Genomic DNA, 14,505 nt, shown 5'->3' on the forward strand with positions numbered 1-14,505 from the left:
GCACTTGTGCTGGCAGCCCCCTGTACAAATTACAGCTGGCCCTGCAGTTTAAAACTTTCCTTCCCCTCGATCCTCCAGTGTCCTTAACCTGCGGCCGCACAGTGAACGTCAACCAGATAACAGGTGTGTGACACACACGCACAGGAATGCATGAGAAAAGCGCTCCCTTATGTGGCTTTGTAAACATACACTTCTACAGTCACTCGCGCAAAACTTGACAGAATGGTAATGTTTGCAAGGAGCGCCCTCTAGTGGAGAACGGATGCTCCTGCCCCGAAGGATTAGCCCGAGAATCAACAGCAGCAGCAGCGCGGCATGCAAATAAAGTTTGGCGTGTCTCGTTTGCCCACTCATAATCTGCATTCGGTCAAATGACAACTCATGACGACTCATATGACAATGTATTTAATCATTTATTGTACCACAGTACAATCTTTCAAACAGACCGTACAGTATACAGCAAACCCTTTGCTTTGACTTCACCATTCACACACACTGCCTGTGCCATCGTGTTCTCACACATGTGCTGAATGTAAAAGCTCTGTCACATAAAATAGATCCATCGAGTACGACTCTATAAATCAGCTCTCAATAAATAAATCACTTAAAAAAAAAAAACAACAACTTAATAGGTCAGGAATAGCGGTGTATCTAGAATTTGTGTATATAACTCTGAATAAATCACTGGTAGCCAAATGTGACTGGCGAGCCCAAGCTCATCACATTTTAAGGCAACAAAACACAACAGAACAGCTTTGACTGTATATACATGAGAATACCACACTTATACAAATAATCCCCGATGTTCTATGCGTGACATGTTTTTGTTTTTTGTTTTTTTTTTAAACCACCTTCAGCACTGTCCGGAGCTTGTAAGTCTAGTCGTCGCCCCCTGCTGGGGAACATGCAGCAAGCCCCAGCCCCTCCCACAGTGTATGTGCATTCCTCCAGACAAGACCTAGAGCCTTTATGAACAAGCCCCTCAACATAACTCACTTTAAGCACATTTAGGTGGAACAGATGCACAGGACAAGGTGGTGAATGGTCGAAAGGCAGATCTGTACGAGGTTCACAAAAAGAAAAAGAAAAATGAAGACAAAGGTTCGGTCCTCGACTACTCTGACCGAGTAGGTTCGTGTTGGCCGCAGTTGCTGCTGTGTGACGTCTGGTGCTCTTCGTCTCCATTTTGTCTTTAGATTACTTCAGCGAGGAATTAAAAAAGGCCTAATGGATGCGAGGGCAGGAGTCCTCACTGATATTGTCTGTAGTCTCCAAAGGGAGGTGAGGGCATGGGGGCGGGTTCTTCAGCATACTGGGGTCCTGAGGACAAACAGAGGCAACAGCCGGGGTAAGTAGGAGGTAAATGTACATTATTCTCTCTCCGTGCATTTTTTTTTTTAGTTATAGATTTGAAAAGCCACAAACCGGTTGGGAGCTGCGCTGAAGCAAATCTGGTCAGCAAGATTCCGGCGCCTTCTATTAAGGCCAACAGGATGCCGCCCATGGCTGCAGAGCCAAACATGGCCACTGGTCCGTCTGTGGAGGAGAGAGGAATTTTATGGCGTAACTCTACCAACAAGCCAACGCTGCGCGAGATGTGTTGAGTCCGCTCACTTCTTGCAGCGAGGATAGCACCCGTCATGGCTCCACTCGTGATCGAGTTCCAGGGATCTTCCTTGCCTCGTACTTTTACCAAACCACAGTCAATCATGGAGAACAGCCCTCCCCATACTGCAAAACTTCCTGCAACACACAAGACAGACTTCACTAAAAACAGCATTGCCATTGTCTAGGCCGCTTTCTGCACTTATCTATTACTAAATGAAATTGCAGTAATATCATATTAACGTATTATAGTCAGTATTAATTACTGTGAGACAGCATTCATTATGGGTTTGCAGGAGTATGATTAAACCACCTATAGACAAATTAAAAAAATGTATGTTTAAAAAATGATACACAAGAAATAGCTCAGACATTTTTTAATCCACAGGTCTTGTTTCTTTTCAAACATTTCAGTCCAGTTTTTCAAAACTGAAATTTTCACATTCCAGTTACTTGTTAATGCAGCTCACAGCAGCAAATTAAATTTTATCTACGAGTTCAGATAAAAATGATCATTTCCCACAGAGATGTTGAAGTCATCCACGTAGAAATGAGAAGAATGAATTCTAACCTCCAAGTTGTGGGGCTCTGGTCTTAATGGCAGTCAGGCTTCCTCTCATTCTGTGACTCATTCCCTGGAAGAAGGAGAACAAATCGATTTAAGATCCTTGTGAGGAAGTCATTAAATCATTGTTTTCTGATCCACATATCGTTAATCATCACAACAGCATACATCGCACTTTGAAAATTTGATTAGACCACCATTTAACATTTACTGCATTCATTTTTTTAAACAAAGTAAATCATATTGCTAATGTTTTATCTCATCTCAGAGCAACAAGGTTTGTATTTTCTTTGCAAAGAAAAGGTTAATCAAAGAATGTAGAAAGACCCCCAACATGGGGAGACCTAAACATGTGTGCCTGAGGAACGCCGCAAGGTGTGTTTCACACCCTTTAGTCTGCTGCAGATATCAGCACCCTACTCTGATTGTTCTCAAATCTTCCTTTTGTCAGGTATAGGCACCAACTTCCTAGAGTGTGTTTCACATCTGGGGTATCCTGCAGGGTTTTGTATTCAGGTGCGAGGCCAAAAGGTTCAGACACACAATTTAAAACACAAAAGGCCCAGACGTCCCGGTGAGGGAGGTGGGGATAATTAACAATTAAATACAAAGACATTGAAATTATGTGACAAGTTACATCTCTCTTGAATTAAAACTGATCAGTGTCAGTACTCAGTAATTACACTAATTGATTGATTAACAAAATGATAAGGGAGGCCACAACAATAAAGTACATCTTTCTTGTTTGTTTGTTTTTAGATAAAACCGATTGATTCTCAATCTGTAACGTCACAAGTATTCTAATTGACAGTGGCAACACATTTAAGAATTCAAATAAATACGCAAGTCCGCAATCACTGAACTTACAGAAGGTGCATTTCTGAAACCTTTAACTGCCTGGAATATTCCTCCGCCAATCGCCCCCATGGTGAAGGCACCCCCACAGTCGTCCACAATCCTCCAGGGACTAAAAAGGATATTGCAATAATTAGCAAAGAACAGAATAACATGCCATTCAAGTCTTAAATTATGAATAGTTTGTCGAGTAACACTTTAAGAATAGTTGATTATGTTAATATCAGATGGTATTTTAAAAAATAAGCAGTAGATTTGAGACTATGTAGCATTTTAATGCAAAGGTGTACGGGCGGCACAAGCATCCAATGTACCAATACATCAGGACGAATGTACACATTCGTCGTAAAATCAGCATTGATAAACCTGACTGAGTATCAACAGTCGTGGACGCATGTAACTAACGTTGCTCTCACATTTCAGGGATGAACTTGACGTAAAATCAACACTACTTAATACTGTTTACTTGGATCGCCTCACTAAGTACACACTACCACTACCAAACTCTTCATATGCCTCCACATGTGTTGCGCAATCCTGAGGACACCACGAACACATAGCATTAGCACTCAATAAGCTAACTTAGCTCGGTAACTGTTATGCCTAAATCTAAGGAACACGATGTGAACAGTCCAAAACATTTATGACGCTCGTCAAATTATGATTAAATAAGTTACGTTGATCACTTCAGACGGAATGACGAAAAGACATCAGGTGAATAAAGACACATGAGGGTCGGCAAACCGACAAGGTCAGTAACAACGTGATTTAGCTAAGACGGTACACGGCTAGTATTGCAAGCAGCCAAATACAAGCCTTTAGCATCATTGCTAACGCTGGGTACAGCACAGCATTCAAGGTGTTTTTTTGACACTGCCGCATTCTTCACAACAAAAATATTCAACACACTTAAGGTGAGAGTTGTGCCGAACACATACAGTAAACGTCATGTTAAAACAGGTCGTAAAACTACATTTTATTCAACAGGACTTACCATGGTTCTCTGGCGTACTCCTCCATTTTGTTCTCTTGATGTTCCCTCTGGACGCAACACACACCGGTAGACTGATGTAATTAAACGTCATACACAGGAAGTATTCACTACAGAAATTTCTCACCAAAGTAATGTTCCAATTATTTTTAGACTAGCTTTCAATTCATTATCCCGAATGTATACGTGTACGCAAGAAAAACCCTGATAATATTTCGTCTCAGTGGTTTAATTGAATCATTTATTTTGAAAACATTGAGATGAAATAATGTGATATTATTTGCTTTCCATTCAGCTAACTATATTGTGAAATCCGGAAGTAATGGCGACAAAACGTGACGCCATAAAACAACAATTATGTTTTTGTTACGTTGCGTAAATACCACCCTGTAAAAGCAACTATTGGATCCAAACAGATTTTCAGACTAAGTAATATAATCTATATTTTGCAATGTACACATATGTTAGTAACTTCTGAGAAATGGCAGACAGACGTAAGGATTTGTTGACTGCCTTGAGTAATTTATTTACCAAGTTAACGGATCCATGGGAAGAAGTAGGTAATTTCCAAGAAAACCTCTTGCTCACCAGAATTGCAAGAGTTACTATGAATCCTGAGTAAAAACAGAAAAGTGTTGACAGAGCAGGCAGCACATTTAGGTTCAGCAGTGTTACTTGTTGTACCAGTGTGCTTGTCAGGGTCATGTTATGGTACAATAAACAGTTCCAAATAAGCCAAGCTAAAAGCTGACTTCCTGTATGCTACGGTTGCTACCATCAGTCAACATAAAAGTGTGATTAAACAGAATTATTGGGTTGTATGCTATCTGTTAGTCTAATTATAAACTTGACCTTTTCAAATGCGTGCTTCTGCTCTCATGTACTGTGGTTGTGTTAAGCGCCACTGGAGAACCTAAAAAATAAAGTAACCACCACTACAACTAATGTGGACCTAAGAAAACTATGTCCGTTATGTTAGATTAAGAAAAAAAAAGTGGACATGGCACTCTTAACGGACCATGGCGTTTCCATTAGATCATCCCCCTTTTGTTGATGCTGAACGAGCCACATTTTCCACATTTTCCTTCTTTATCATTATTTTCATTTATTCTTCTCTTGAGATAGTTGTGTTTGCTCAGGGCAGCGACTGCAATGGAGAGACAGTCCGCTGGCCTGCAGCCCATTATTAGGAAGGAGAAAGGAATGAATCGCAAAGCAAGCTTTCATTGAGAAATGCCCAAATATAGACATATCATGGAAGCAGAGGCTGAGACAGAGAGACGCAGAGACATTAACTGGCCTGCTGTTGGCGATGGTATTCTCTGGTCCCATTCTGGATCACCCAGGATGATGGCAGGCAGACACTACACAGCCCCCACTGTTTCATCGCAGCTGTAAGCGTGCACAGACAAACAGAGCTTCTGCATGTTCCTATGGCTACAGATGCACAAACATGTTAGCAACTGTATGATGAGGGATTGAGTGTTACAAATTGTTGCCTGGGTTTGTAAAGGATTCAGTTTTTGCCATTTGCAAAACCTCATATTATGAGGTTCCATGAATGTTGTGCATATCTTACCAATGAAAGTATAATTGAATGCTTTCACATTGACTTAACCTGACAAAAAAACCTATAATTTCACAAATCGAATGGATTTATTTCATATAACCATCTGGGAAAGAGTTTAAAGTCACAACATTTTTTTAAAGGAAGGGCCCAAAAGCGCTGGAATGTGAGGGGAACGGGCCTTTTGTTTATCGCATTCAAAGTAGCCCAGTCACATTGTTTACTTTAAGTTGAACCAGTTTGCAACAACTTGAGGCCCCTTATTGGTGGAAACGTTGACATTAGGTGCATGTCTCTGTCCTCCAGTGCATCACAATGTACCACTGTGTTTAAGTAAACACTTGCCAAAGCCAGCAAAGTTTAAAGTGGCTTTTTCACCAAGACATTTTTTGTGCCGTTCCTCCTACATGTGAAAAAAGTAATTAGCCATTAACATTACATTTAAATCCTTACAGTTGCTTCTTTTTGGAGAGCAGTTTGCAGGAATTATTTCCTGCTTTTGTCTCTACTAAAAGGGATCTGATTGGTTCTCCATTTCTAAGGCCGGCTGGAAAGAATACAAACTGGAGCCCAGCAAGAGGGGCAAGTGAGATTTCACACTTCAGGAATCCCTCTATACTTACTTATACTTAGTTAAAACTGATAGTAACCCAAAAGAAATACATGACAGTTCAACAGGTTCATGCAGTCCTTGATTTATCGTACTATAGAGTCTTGCATATATTGGTTTGATTTGTTTTTACACATACTGTACTTATTGTTTCAACTGAAATTCGCAAGGCATAACATTACACGGGTCTTGTCATTGCAAACATACCAGAAATGTTTATTGAAGATATACAGGCTCTGTGGGAAAGTCTTGTAATGTCGATATGACAAAGACTCCTTTTGATACACAGTACATACATGAGTGTCACTCGTTTGTAATCATCATCGGATTCCTTTAGACATGACATTCATTAGAGAGAATGGCCCGAATCAACAGGAGGATTAATATTAAGCCAGGAGTGTTTTTTTTATTTTTTATTTACTGCTTCAAAGGTAAAAGCAGAAAGATGCTTGAATGACATTGCGGAAAAACAACCAACCCCAAGCTACAAAGGTTCTGCACAGCATCAGACACTGCGGGCTACATCCTGGTAAAATGGACTTGTAATTATTTTCCTCCTAAAACTCCTCCATCATGCAACAGGACTGCACTGGGCCGCTTCTTCAACTAACAAACCCTGCCTGAGATGTCTTGAGACTTGGTAATGAGACGTAAGCAAAGACAAACGTGACCCTTTTCCATTTTCTTTGATCAGATTTTCAAAAACCAGGCCGCCATCTTTGTTAATTTCCCTGATAGTTCCACCGTGTTGGAATTCCCAGTTTGAACAGATTTAAAACTTACAATAACAAAGCCGGTTCTCAGCCAACTCCACCAATAAATACATGATCAAATCAACGTCCACTATATCGATTTATGTTTAATAGAATTTTATATAAGAGCTATGGTTGGCCTCATATTATCTAGTGCAAATAACCAGCAAAGCGTTAATATGAACTGAAGACAAACCACCACAAAGCCCATGGCACTCGCCCCTGCTGGCTAAAACAGCGCCCGGCAGCACTCATTCTCCACAGAGTCCTTTTGGTCCAGTGTTTGGGAGGGAGAACTCATTGTGAGGGCTTGTCATCCAGCCGACAGGCATCTCAATTCTTCTGTTTCTGATTCTGTTCCAATCACCCCATAGAACAGAACTCTGTGACTGCATCCCGGGGGGATAAATGTGAAGTTCATCTTTGTGAAGACTTGCCGTGAGATGTCTCTTCCTGTCTCATTTTTACCTTGTAGTCCAAAGGGAAATAATTACTGCAACCACTTTGGCACCGGCACCTGTGGGAGATAGAAATCTCATGTAAGCTTTTTATTTTGAGTTGAACGTGAATGCGAATTTGTCCTGAAGCACGTCCTCACCTTTTTCAGCTGTGCCTTGTTGTTGCCTCTGATTGAGGCGAGCAGTTGGTCCCTTGAGTTCTTGCTACCGCCTGGGCCTTTCCCATTCTGCTTCCTCTGGGACACGGGGGTCAGAGAGTTCCTCAGGTTGTCTACATCCAGCGGTGGAGGCGGCGGAGGTGGAGGTCCGCCACCAGGAGGAGGTGGCGGCGGCGGCGGGGCAGGACCTCCGGCTCCCTTCTTGGGGGTGAGCTTTGGCGACGGCATCGGGGAAGGTACGGGCGAAGGTTTGGGCGAGGCTTTGGGCGAGTTCCTCAGAGAGCCTCCGCCGCCGGCCTTGGGTACCTCCAGCGCTCCTTTCTTCTCACCATTAGCCTGGGCCTGTTTCTGCTCCTGCAGGCGCTTCTGCCTCTGCCGGTCCATGTTACGACTCAGTATGTTGGTGACCGTCATCCTGGGGCCGGCCAACTCAAAGCTGTAGCCCAGTTTGAGCAGAGTGGTGTTGTCCTTCAGGATCTTGGTCATCTCCATCTCCGTTTTGCCGCCGCAGATGTGGCGCTGGTTGTGAAAGCGGAGCTCGGTCAGGGTGGAGTTGTGCAGCAGCGACTGGATCAGAGACAGAATACCTTTGCCGGTGAGGTGGTTGGAATCCAGGTTCACGCTGGTGACCGACTTGTTGCTGCGCAGCATTCCCGCCACGGCGTAGGCCACGTGGTCGTCGGCGCGGCAGTTGGCCAGCGCAAACTTCTTGACGTGGGTGTTGTTGCTCAAAGCCTGGGCGAACTCGATGAGCGTTTTCGTCTTGATGACCTCCGAGTTGTTCACGTTGAGCTCGGACAGCGAGGAGTCGTTACTCTGGACCTGCTCCATCAGCTCGTCAAACATGCCGGAGTCTTCGTCCTCTTCCTCAGCCTCTTTCACCTTGCTCTGCGGGCTCGGTTTGGCCACGCAGTTGCTGACTTTCTCAGTTTCCTCCGATTTTTTAACATCTTTACTTTCCTGTTGACTTTTTTTGTCTCCTGCCTTGCTCTCGGTGCCGATCCTTGTTTCCTTCTCCTTCACACTGGCACTGTGGTTGACCAGCTCCTCTCCACCTGTTTGTCTTTCTGCATTGTTATCTTTCCCCGGCATCTCGTCCCTCTTTGACAGTTGCCTCTCAAGTCTACCACCAGCTTTGCTTTTCTCGTCGTCTTTCTTCTCCTCTGCTTTTGGCTTCTTCTCCTCTGGAGCCTGGTTCTCTGTCGTCTTGCTCTGCTTCTCAAGCATTTTTGATACAAGTCCTTGCGTCCTGAAGTTCTCAGACTTCCTCTCTTTCCCCTTGACTGCCTCCTTCTCCCGCTTTTCCCTCAGCTTTGAGATAATGTCTTTGGTTTTGCTGTCATCCTTTCGTCTGCAGTCGTCTCTCCTCTCCTTGTCTTGGACATCATCCTTTTTCTCCTGTAGCTTTGTGATCAAGTCCTTTGTTTTGTTACTTGTGCTCTCTCTGCTCTCTTTTCTGTCTTTCGCCTTGATGTTGTCAAGTCTCTCATTTCTCTCATCACTGTCTTCACATTCTTTGGTTTCCTGCTTTCTGTATCTGCTCGAGAGCCGACCCGGCTCCTCTCTAGAACTTTCAGTTCCTTTGCTTTTTCTGCCGTCTGCTTTGGTGTCTCTGTCACTCGAAACACTAGTTTGCCCAGGCAGACCGTCGTTCACGTCGTCTCCCTCTTGGCTCAGGCCCATTTTTCTTAGGTATTCCTGCTTTCGGCTCTCCTTCCTCGTTTCCACCTACAGCAGGAAAAATCAAAGGCCAACATATGGAAATTATGTTATGTTTGCAGTTTCAAAACAAAGTTTTGAGCTTTGAGTTTCAAGAACCGTCATGCTATATAAGATGGACAAAACATATAGTCTAATATGTAAAAGTGCAAACGCCTCTTCAGATACTGTTTCTTGTCCATCTGCTCAATGTGGACACACACATAGACTCTCCCTGACATAATATGGCCTGTGTGTTTACAGTGAGCAGGAGGACGCCGAGACATTTTTTTTTATACAGCAGAGGGATACATTTGCAGCAAGCAGCCTGCAAAGTGTTTGATTTGTGACTCTCCCATCTGTTTTGCTGCCGTGGCTGCTGTGGCCCTGGCAGATGTATCCTTAAAAGGCAAAGAGCGTAGGAGCAATCAACCAAGGAATTCCATCAGGCCGGGATTAAGAAGCTCTGCAGGGACGCCGCTCCATCAAGTGGAGTGCCTCTGTTTTAAACACACGAAAAAAATCTGGCTCCCCGACACTCGACCGAAGAGGGCTCGGAAATCTTTTATAACACGTCACTGGAGTTAAAGAGATGGTTTGGTGCCTGTTCAAAATGGTTTCTCTGCTTTTCAGAAGACGCTTCGGAATCTGAAATGGATGCAAGCAAACCTCAAAGGAGGCAAACAATGTTTTCCCCTGGCTTTCTTCACATTCTAGTGCAACTCTGATGGACTCTTGGGATGCATGAAGTCCAGTTGGTGCTTGGCTTCAAATACACAAAGGCTATCATTAGAATTCCCCTGGGAGCATAGATGTTACATAATACTGCAATATGCCTGTCATATACAAAACATACATGCTTAAATTTTTTTTTGTCACTTTTTACTACTCTAAAAATAAAATAATATACAACCAGGGTCATCACCTGTTTCAAAATCTGGAGGAAAATAAACAAGCAAAACTAACCAAGCTGAGTGTTCACAAACCTCAAAGGAGTTTTCCCTTTGACTGAGTCTCCCTTTAGGATCGCCACCCGACTTTCTGTCCAGTTTAGCATCCCCGACGTTGTTGCTGACAGGCGCCTGCGCTGCCTGGTTCTCCCCTTGGACAATAATCTTTCCATCTTCTGGTTTCAGGTCGGGCACTTTCATCAAGTCCATCTGCAACTCCTCCACTTCCTCCGGAGAGAGGATGGACAGCAGGTTGTCCAGGTCTGGGTCCTCGCTGACCTGGCGACCTGTGTGGGTCAGGCCCTTCACTTTTCTCCTGGACATGGTTGACTTTGCAGAACGGGTGGGAGCGGAAACGTCTGCGGAGAGGGTAGAATTCGCTGTCCGTGACGACGACGGTAAATCCTTGTTTCTCGAAATCTGACTGTCGCTATTCTCTTGGGCCATGGACGGGTGGCGTCCTGCTGTCCCGCTCACCAGAGAGCCATCAGACGCATCCACCCTGGTGCGAGGAGGCTGGACTTTAGAGTCCTACAACAAGAGGTACCAGTGATGGACTGCGAGTGCCGCGCATCATCAAAGTCGACTGTGTGGCTGGGACATTCTTCAAAATCCTGTGAAAGTGCATGTCCATATTTAGTTCAGGGTACACACTCCTTTAAAGGTAATGGGAAGGGCTGGAGTTTACACAGATGTCAGACCAGAGTTACACAGACTTCCTATTACACAATTTGTGTTTATGTTGGGACCAGTTACCCCATGTTATTGTTGAGTTACTTTATACTAATGCTAAATCTAAAGATTTTACATGAGGGACTGAGTGACAAGGCTGGTAGCACTTTTTTCTTTTTAGGACTGATGCCCAAGCAGATTTCTATTCTACATATTTAACCTCCATTTAAGATGCCATATTCACAAAATTCGCTTAACCAGAGTTTTGTAACAGTAGTACGAGTTGAAGTCCCCCAGAAATTTAAGAAGTTGTTCCTTTACATCTTTGGCCTGCACCACTTACATATAGCAGAGTGTTTTAAGACATATTTTGGATATCAGCCCATTTGTGATGTCACAAAGGGAACAAGAACTTTTGCAAAGGGTAGTGTGGTGCTGTCGTCTTCGACCGCCTCATTGCTGTACTTCCGCCCCCTTTAAATAAGTGGAAGTCACAATAAAACTTTTTTTTTTGCAGGAAACTATGACTGTTTTCACAGTAGGACGAAAACAGATAAATAAATATGCTGTTGTCTGAAAACCTATTGGGGCTATGTTGTTGTTGTTTTAAAAAAAACAAAACAACAAACAAACAAACAAGCAAGGCAGTTCCACTTGAGTCCAAGATGACAAACAAAGATCTGAAAACAGGTATGATGTGGGATCTTTATACTGGCATGAGTTTAATATCGTCATCTACTGGTCATTTATCTACATAACTACCAAAGTTTGTTGGTTGAAACTGGAACGGTTACGTTGCTGTGTGATGTCCTTCTTTTCTATTTTTTGCGTCGGTGTCAAATCAAAACAGACCCAGACTGCAGCTGTATTTTACATTCCAGAGTTAATCTTTTTATTTTTATTAGAAATAAAAACTTCTCACTCACTTTATATTACATCATCATGTACAATCCATATGACAACAGACAGAAAGCCACGTAAAACCAGTCGTCTTGCCAACTGACATCAGCTTCATTGGACACACTCATGGAGTTTTTGTTTTTACAAGCACAAATAAACATTGAGCAAATGTTAATGTCGACCTCGGTATTACAGCATCTTACAAAGAGAAAGCCCCGCGCCATTGTGCTTAACAAAAGCTTGGCAGATCTGGACACAAGGACTCTGGCCTTGGAGCAAACCGTGGACGCTGTAAACACATCTGCTTCACAGCTTCTTTTCAGCAGCAGCACAGCACTGCGGTCTGACCGAAGAGTTTGAGCAGGCTTCTCCCCCTTCAGCACCACAACAGTGTTCATTCCAGTACCAGTCTCATTTTCTTCTCACCTTTTGCTCGAACCCGGGTGACAGTAATGCAGCAATCACCCGTTCGTCGTGGATCAGATGACCGTGATGCACATGCCCAAAGTGTCTTTTTTTTTTTTGTTTCAAAAATCTAACAGTTACGCACTGTTATGGGCCAGGAAAAAAAAACTGTTGGTTTCCAATGTGGATGTGAGGATTGCTGAATTGTTTTTCAGTGCTCGCAGTTCTTGCGCGCAATTCTCAAACGTGCCAAATTACTGGTTTTAAAGAGACGAGGCCGACAAAAATACCCTTCTTTAACTCAAGTCGTTTTTGGCTTCGTAGCTTGTCCACCAGGTGAGAATCCATTCACAGTCACTGGTAACCTTGACATTAATAAATAACTCATGGAAAAATGCATAATGCTAAACTGACATATGTTACAATAACAATGGTCTTTTTTCCCCCAAATAACCTGTTACAATATCATAAAATATTCTGCACAGATTTACAAAATATTTATTTAAATAGTTAATCTCTTTTTTTTTTCTTCTTCGTGGTTATTCATTATAAGGCGGGATGTACCGTTTTACTCGAGCAGCTTGACCTGTAATCCCCCTGACCTGATATGTTACAAGAAAAAGAGTTAATAGGAATTTCATAGTAAAAGATCCTACCTAGAATATTATCCTAAATCTTAAGAATTCTTTGTCGTTGGAAACACAGGAAGAAGAACATGGAAGGACAGAGAACTCTTGACTGGGGTAGCATGCTAATGTGAAGATGTTACATTACAATGGTGCAGCAGCTAATGACCTACCATGACTGAAACAGCGTCGAAACTAAGTTAATGTCAAGCATGAAAGCTTATGTAGAATTAGGAGTACACAACGAAACTCACAAGGCCTTCGGGCGGGTCAAATAGAAAGCCCGTATGACGTTACCCGTTGCCACCTGTCGCTTGTTTTTGACGCTGTCCTCTTGACGCATAACAGAAGTAATCCCTTTCAAATACACAAATAGAGACATTGTGTAACCATGCCGCAGAAGTTTAACTGGATGACTGAGAAAATCTGAATGTCGCCTGAGAGAGTAAATCAATTTATTCCAGCTCAGAAGAGAGGAAGATGAAACTTTAGTCCCTTCAATGAGGGAGGAGTAAATACCCTGTCTATAGATGATGCCTGTACATCACAGCAGGGAGGGCACAGAGTCAACAAGATACCTCATTATGTGAAGATTTGAAGCGCCCTCTGCTGGTCCACTGAGAGCACTTACTGAACGCCGCAGAGAAGTGGGATCAGGTCGCAAACAGAAAAAAACAAAAAAAAATTAAAGTGCCTCCTGTTTCTTTTTTCACAGGCTACCAAACCACTGCTCGTCAATCTGTACTGCTTAATTGAGGTTGTGTGTGTGTGTGTGTGTGTGTGTGTGTGTGTGTGTGTCTCTGTGTGTGTGAGAGAGAGTTTTTTTCTGCCATCCCAACCCCTGTTCTGTTTCCCATCAATGACCAGGATACTGTGGTGGGGAGTAAGGAGGGGGGGCTGAAAGAGAAGGAGATAAAAAAAACCTGTGAGTGGGCAAGTTCATGTTACACGCACCTGTGTTGTTAACCAGTGAGCACAATGAAACCAGATGCATTGCATTTACCAACTCAAATAGAGTTAAGTGTTTTCATTTGGTCTTGTTACTTATATTTGTTTGTTTTTTTTACTTAGATGTGTTTGAAATAAAGCCTTCATTCATTCATTCATTCATTCATTCCAATACAGACTCATAAAACATCTGATCTAGGAGCAGTAAGACTATCACCATAAAGGAGTCCTGCTTTTAAAGCAACATTTGATGCCTTAAAAACGGTGGTGGTCAATCTTTACTGAAGTGCTTTTGAGTTGTGCACAAACACTTAAATTAAATAATTTAAATATGCATGTACTCATGCTAACAAAGTCCAAGTCTATTCTTACATCGCTTAGATTTACAAAACAAAAAGGACAACGGGTCTCTGATGACAGAACGGACATAAATGATGGGATGCATCTTCTACTCACACAAATTTTAACCATTAGATTTAACTTGTATCTTACGAAAGCATTAACATTAACAATAAACAGTGGAGCAGATAGACATTGGACCCGTATCTGAACCCTTTGCTTCTAACCTCGCTAGAGTCGTTTGACCGAACACGACACACAAGCAATTTCACTCTGGTGTCTAACCTCTAATAGGTCATGTACTAAAAGTTGGAGCCCATTTATGTAATTTCATCACGCAGGTTCCTCCTGGCCATTCAAACAAAGGGTTTCTAGAGTTCCAGGCTTCCAGCCCGGTGTGAGGGGG

The 14,505-nt window shown here is 42.8% G+C and overlaps 3 protein-coding genes and 1 long non-coding RNA gene across 4 annotated transcripts in view; 1 reads left to right on the top strand and 3 right to left on the bottom strand.

The window, feature by feature from the left end:
- The window catches only part of shisa4 (shisa family member 4), a 71,989-nt gene that overhangs the window by 54,092 nt on the left and 3,392 nt on the right, over positions 1–14,505 (bottom strand). Inside the window, exon 5 of the mRNA XM_076025250.1 lies at positions 13,661–13,709. Within this exon, the coding sequence (XP_075881365.1) occupies positions 13,669–13,709 (41 nt within the window). The 3' untranslated portion in view covers positions 13,661–13,668. The remainder of the gene's footprint in view (positions 1–13,660; positions 13,710–14,505) is intronic.
- On the bottom strand, positions 395–4,149 carry timm17a (translocase of inner mitochondrial membrane 17 homolog A (yeast)). The gene is made up of 6 exons (XM_076025251.1): positions 4,020–4,149; positions 3,038–3,137; positions 2,177–2,240; positions 1,615–1,743; positions 1,426–1,536; positions 395–1,320 (listed from the first exon to the last, which is right to left on the bottom strand). The coding sequence occupies exons 1-6, from the start codon at positions 4,043–4,045 to the stop codon at positions 1,250–1,252; spliced, it is 501 nt and encodes a 166-aa protein (XP_075881366.1). The 5' UTR covers positions 4,046–4,149; the 3' UTR covers positions 395–1,249.
- LOC142887534 (uncharacterized) lies at positions 4,280–10,605 on the top strand. Its single transcript, XR_012926551.1, has 2 exons — positions 4,280–4,572; positions 10,396–10,605. It is a non-coding gene; the product is annotated as an uncharacterized LOC142887534 (long non-coding RNA).
- lmod1b (leiomodin 1b (smooth muscle)) lies at positions 7,046–10,656 on the bottom strand. The gene is made up of 3 exons (XM_076025242.1): positions 10,246–10,656; positions 7,544–9,289; positions 7,046–7,462 (listed from the first exon to the last, which is right to left on the bottom strand). The coding sequence occupies exons 1-3, from the start codon at positions 10,654–10,656 to the stop codon at positions 7,436–7,438; spliced, it is 2,184 nt and encodes a 727-aa protein (XP_075881357.1). The 3' UTR covers positions 7,046–7,435.

This window comes from Nelusetta ayraudi, unplaced genomic scaffold (genome assembly GCF_046127955.1).
Source record: "Nelusetta ayraudi isolate G7.1 ecotype Tasmania unplaced genomic scaffold, CSIRO-AGI_Nayr_v1 ptg000017l, whole genome shotgun sequence".
Taxonomy (NCBI): domain Eukaryota; kingdom Metazoa; phylum Chordata; class Actinopteri; order Tetraodontiformes; family Monacanthidae; genus Nelusetta; species Nelusetta ayraudi.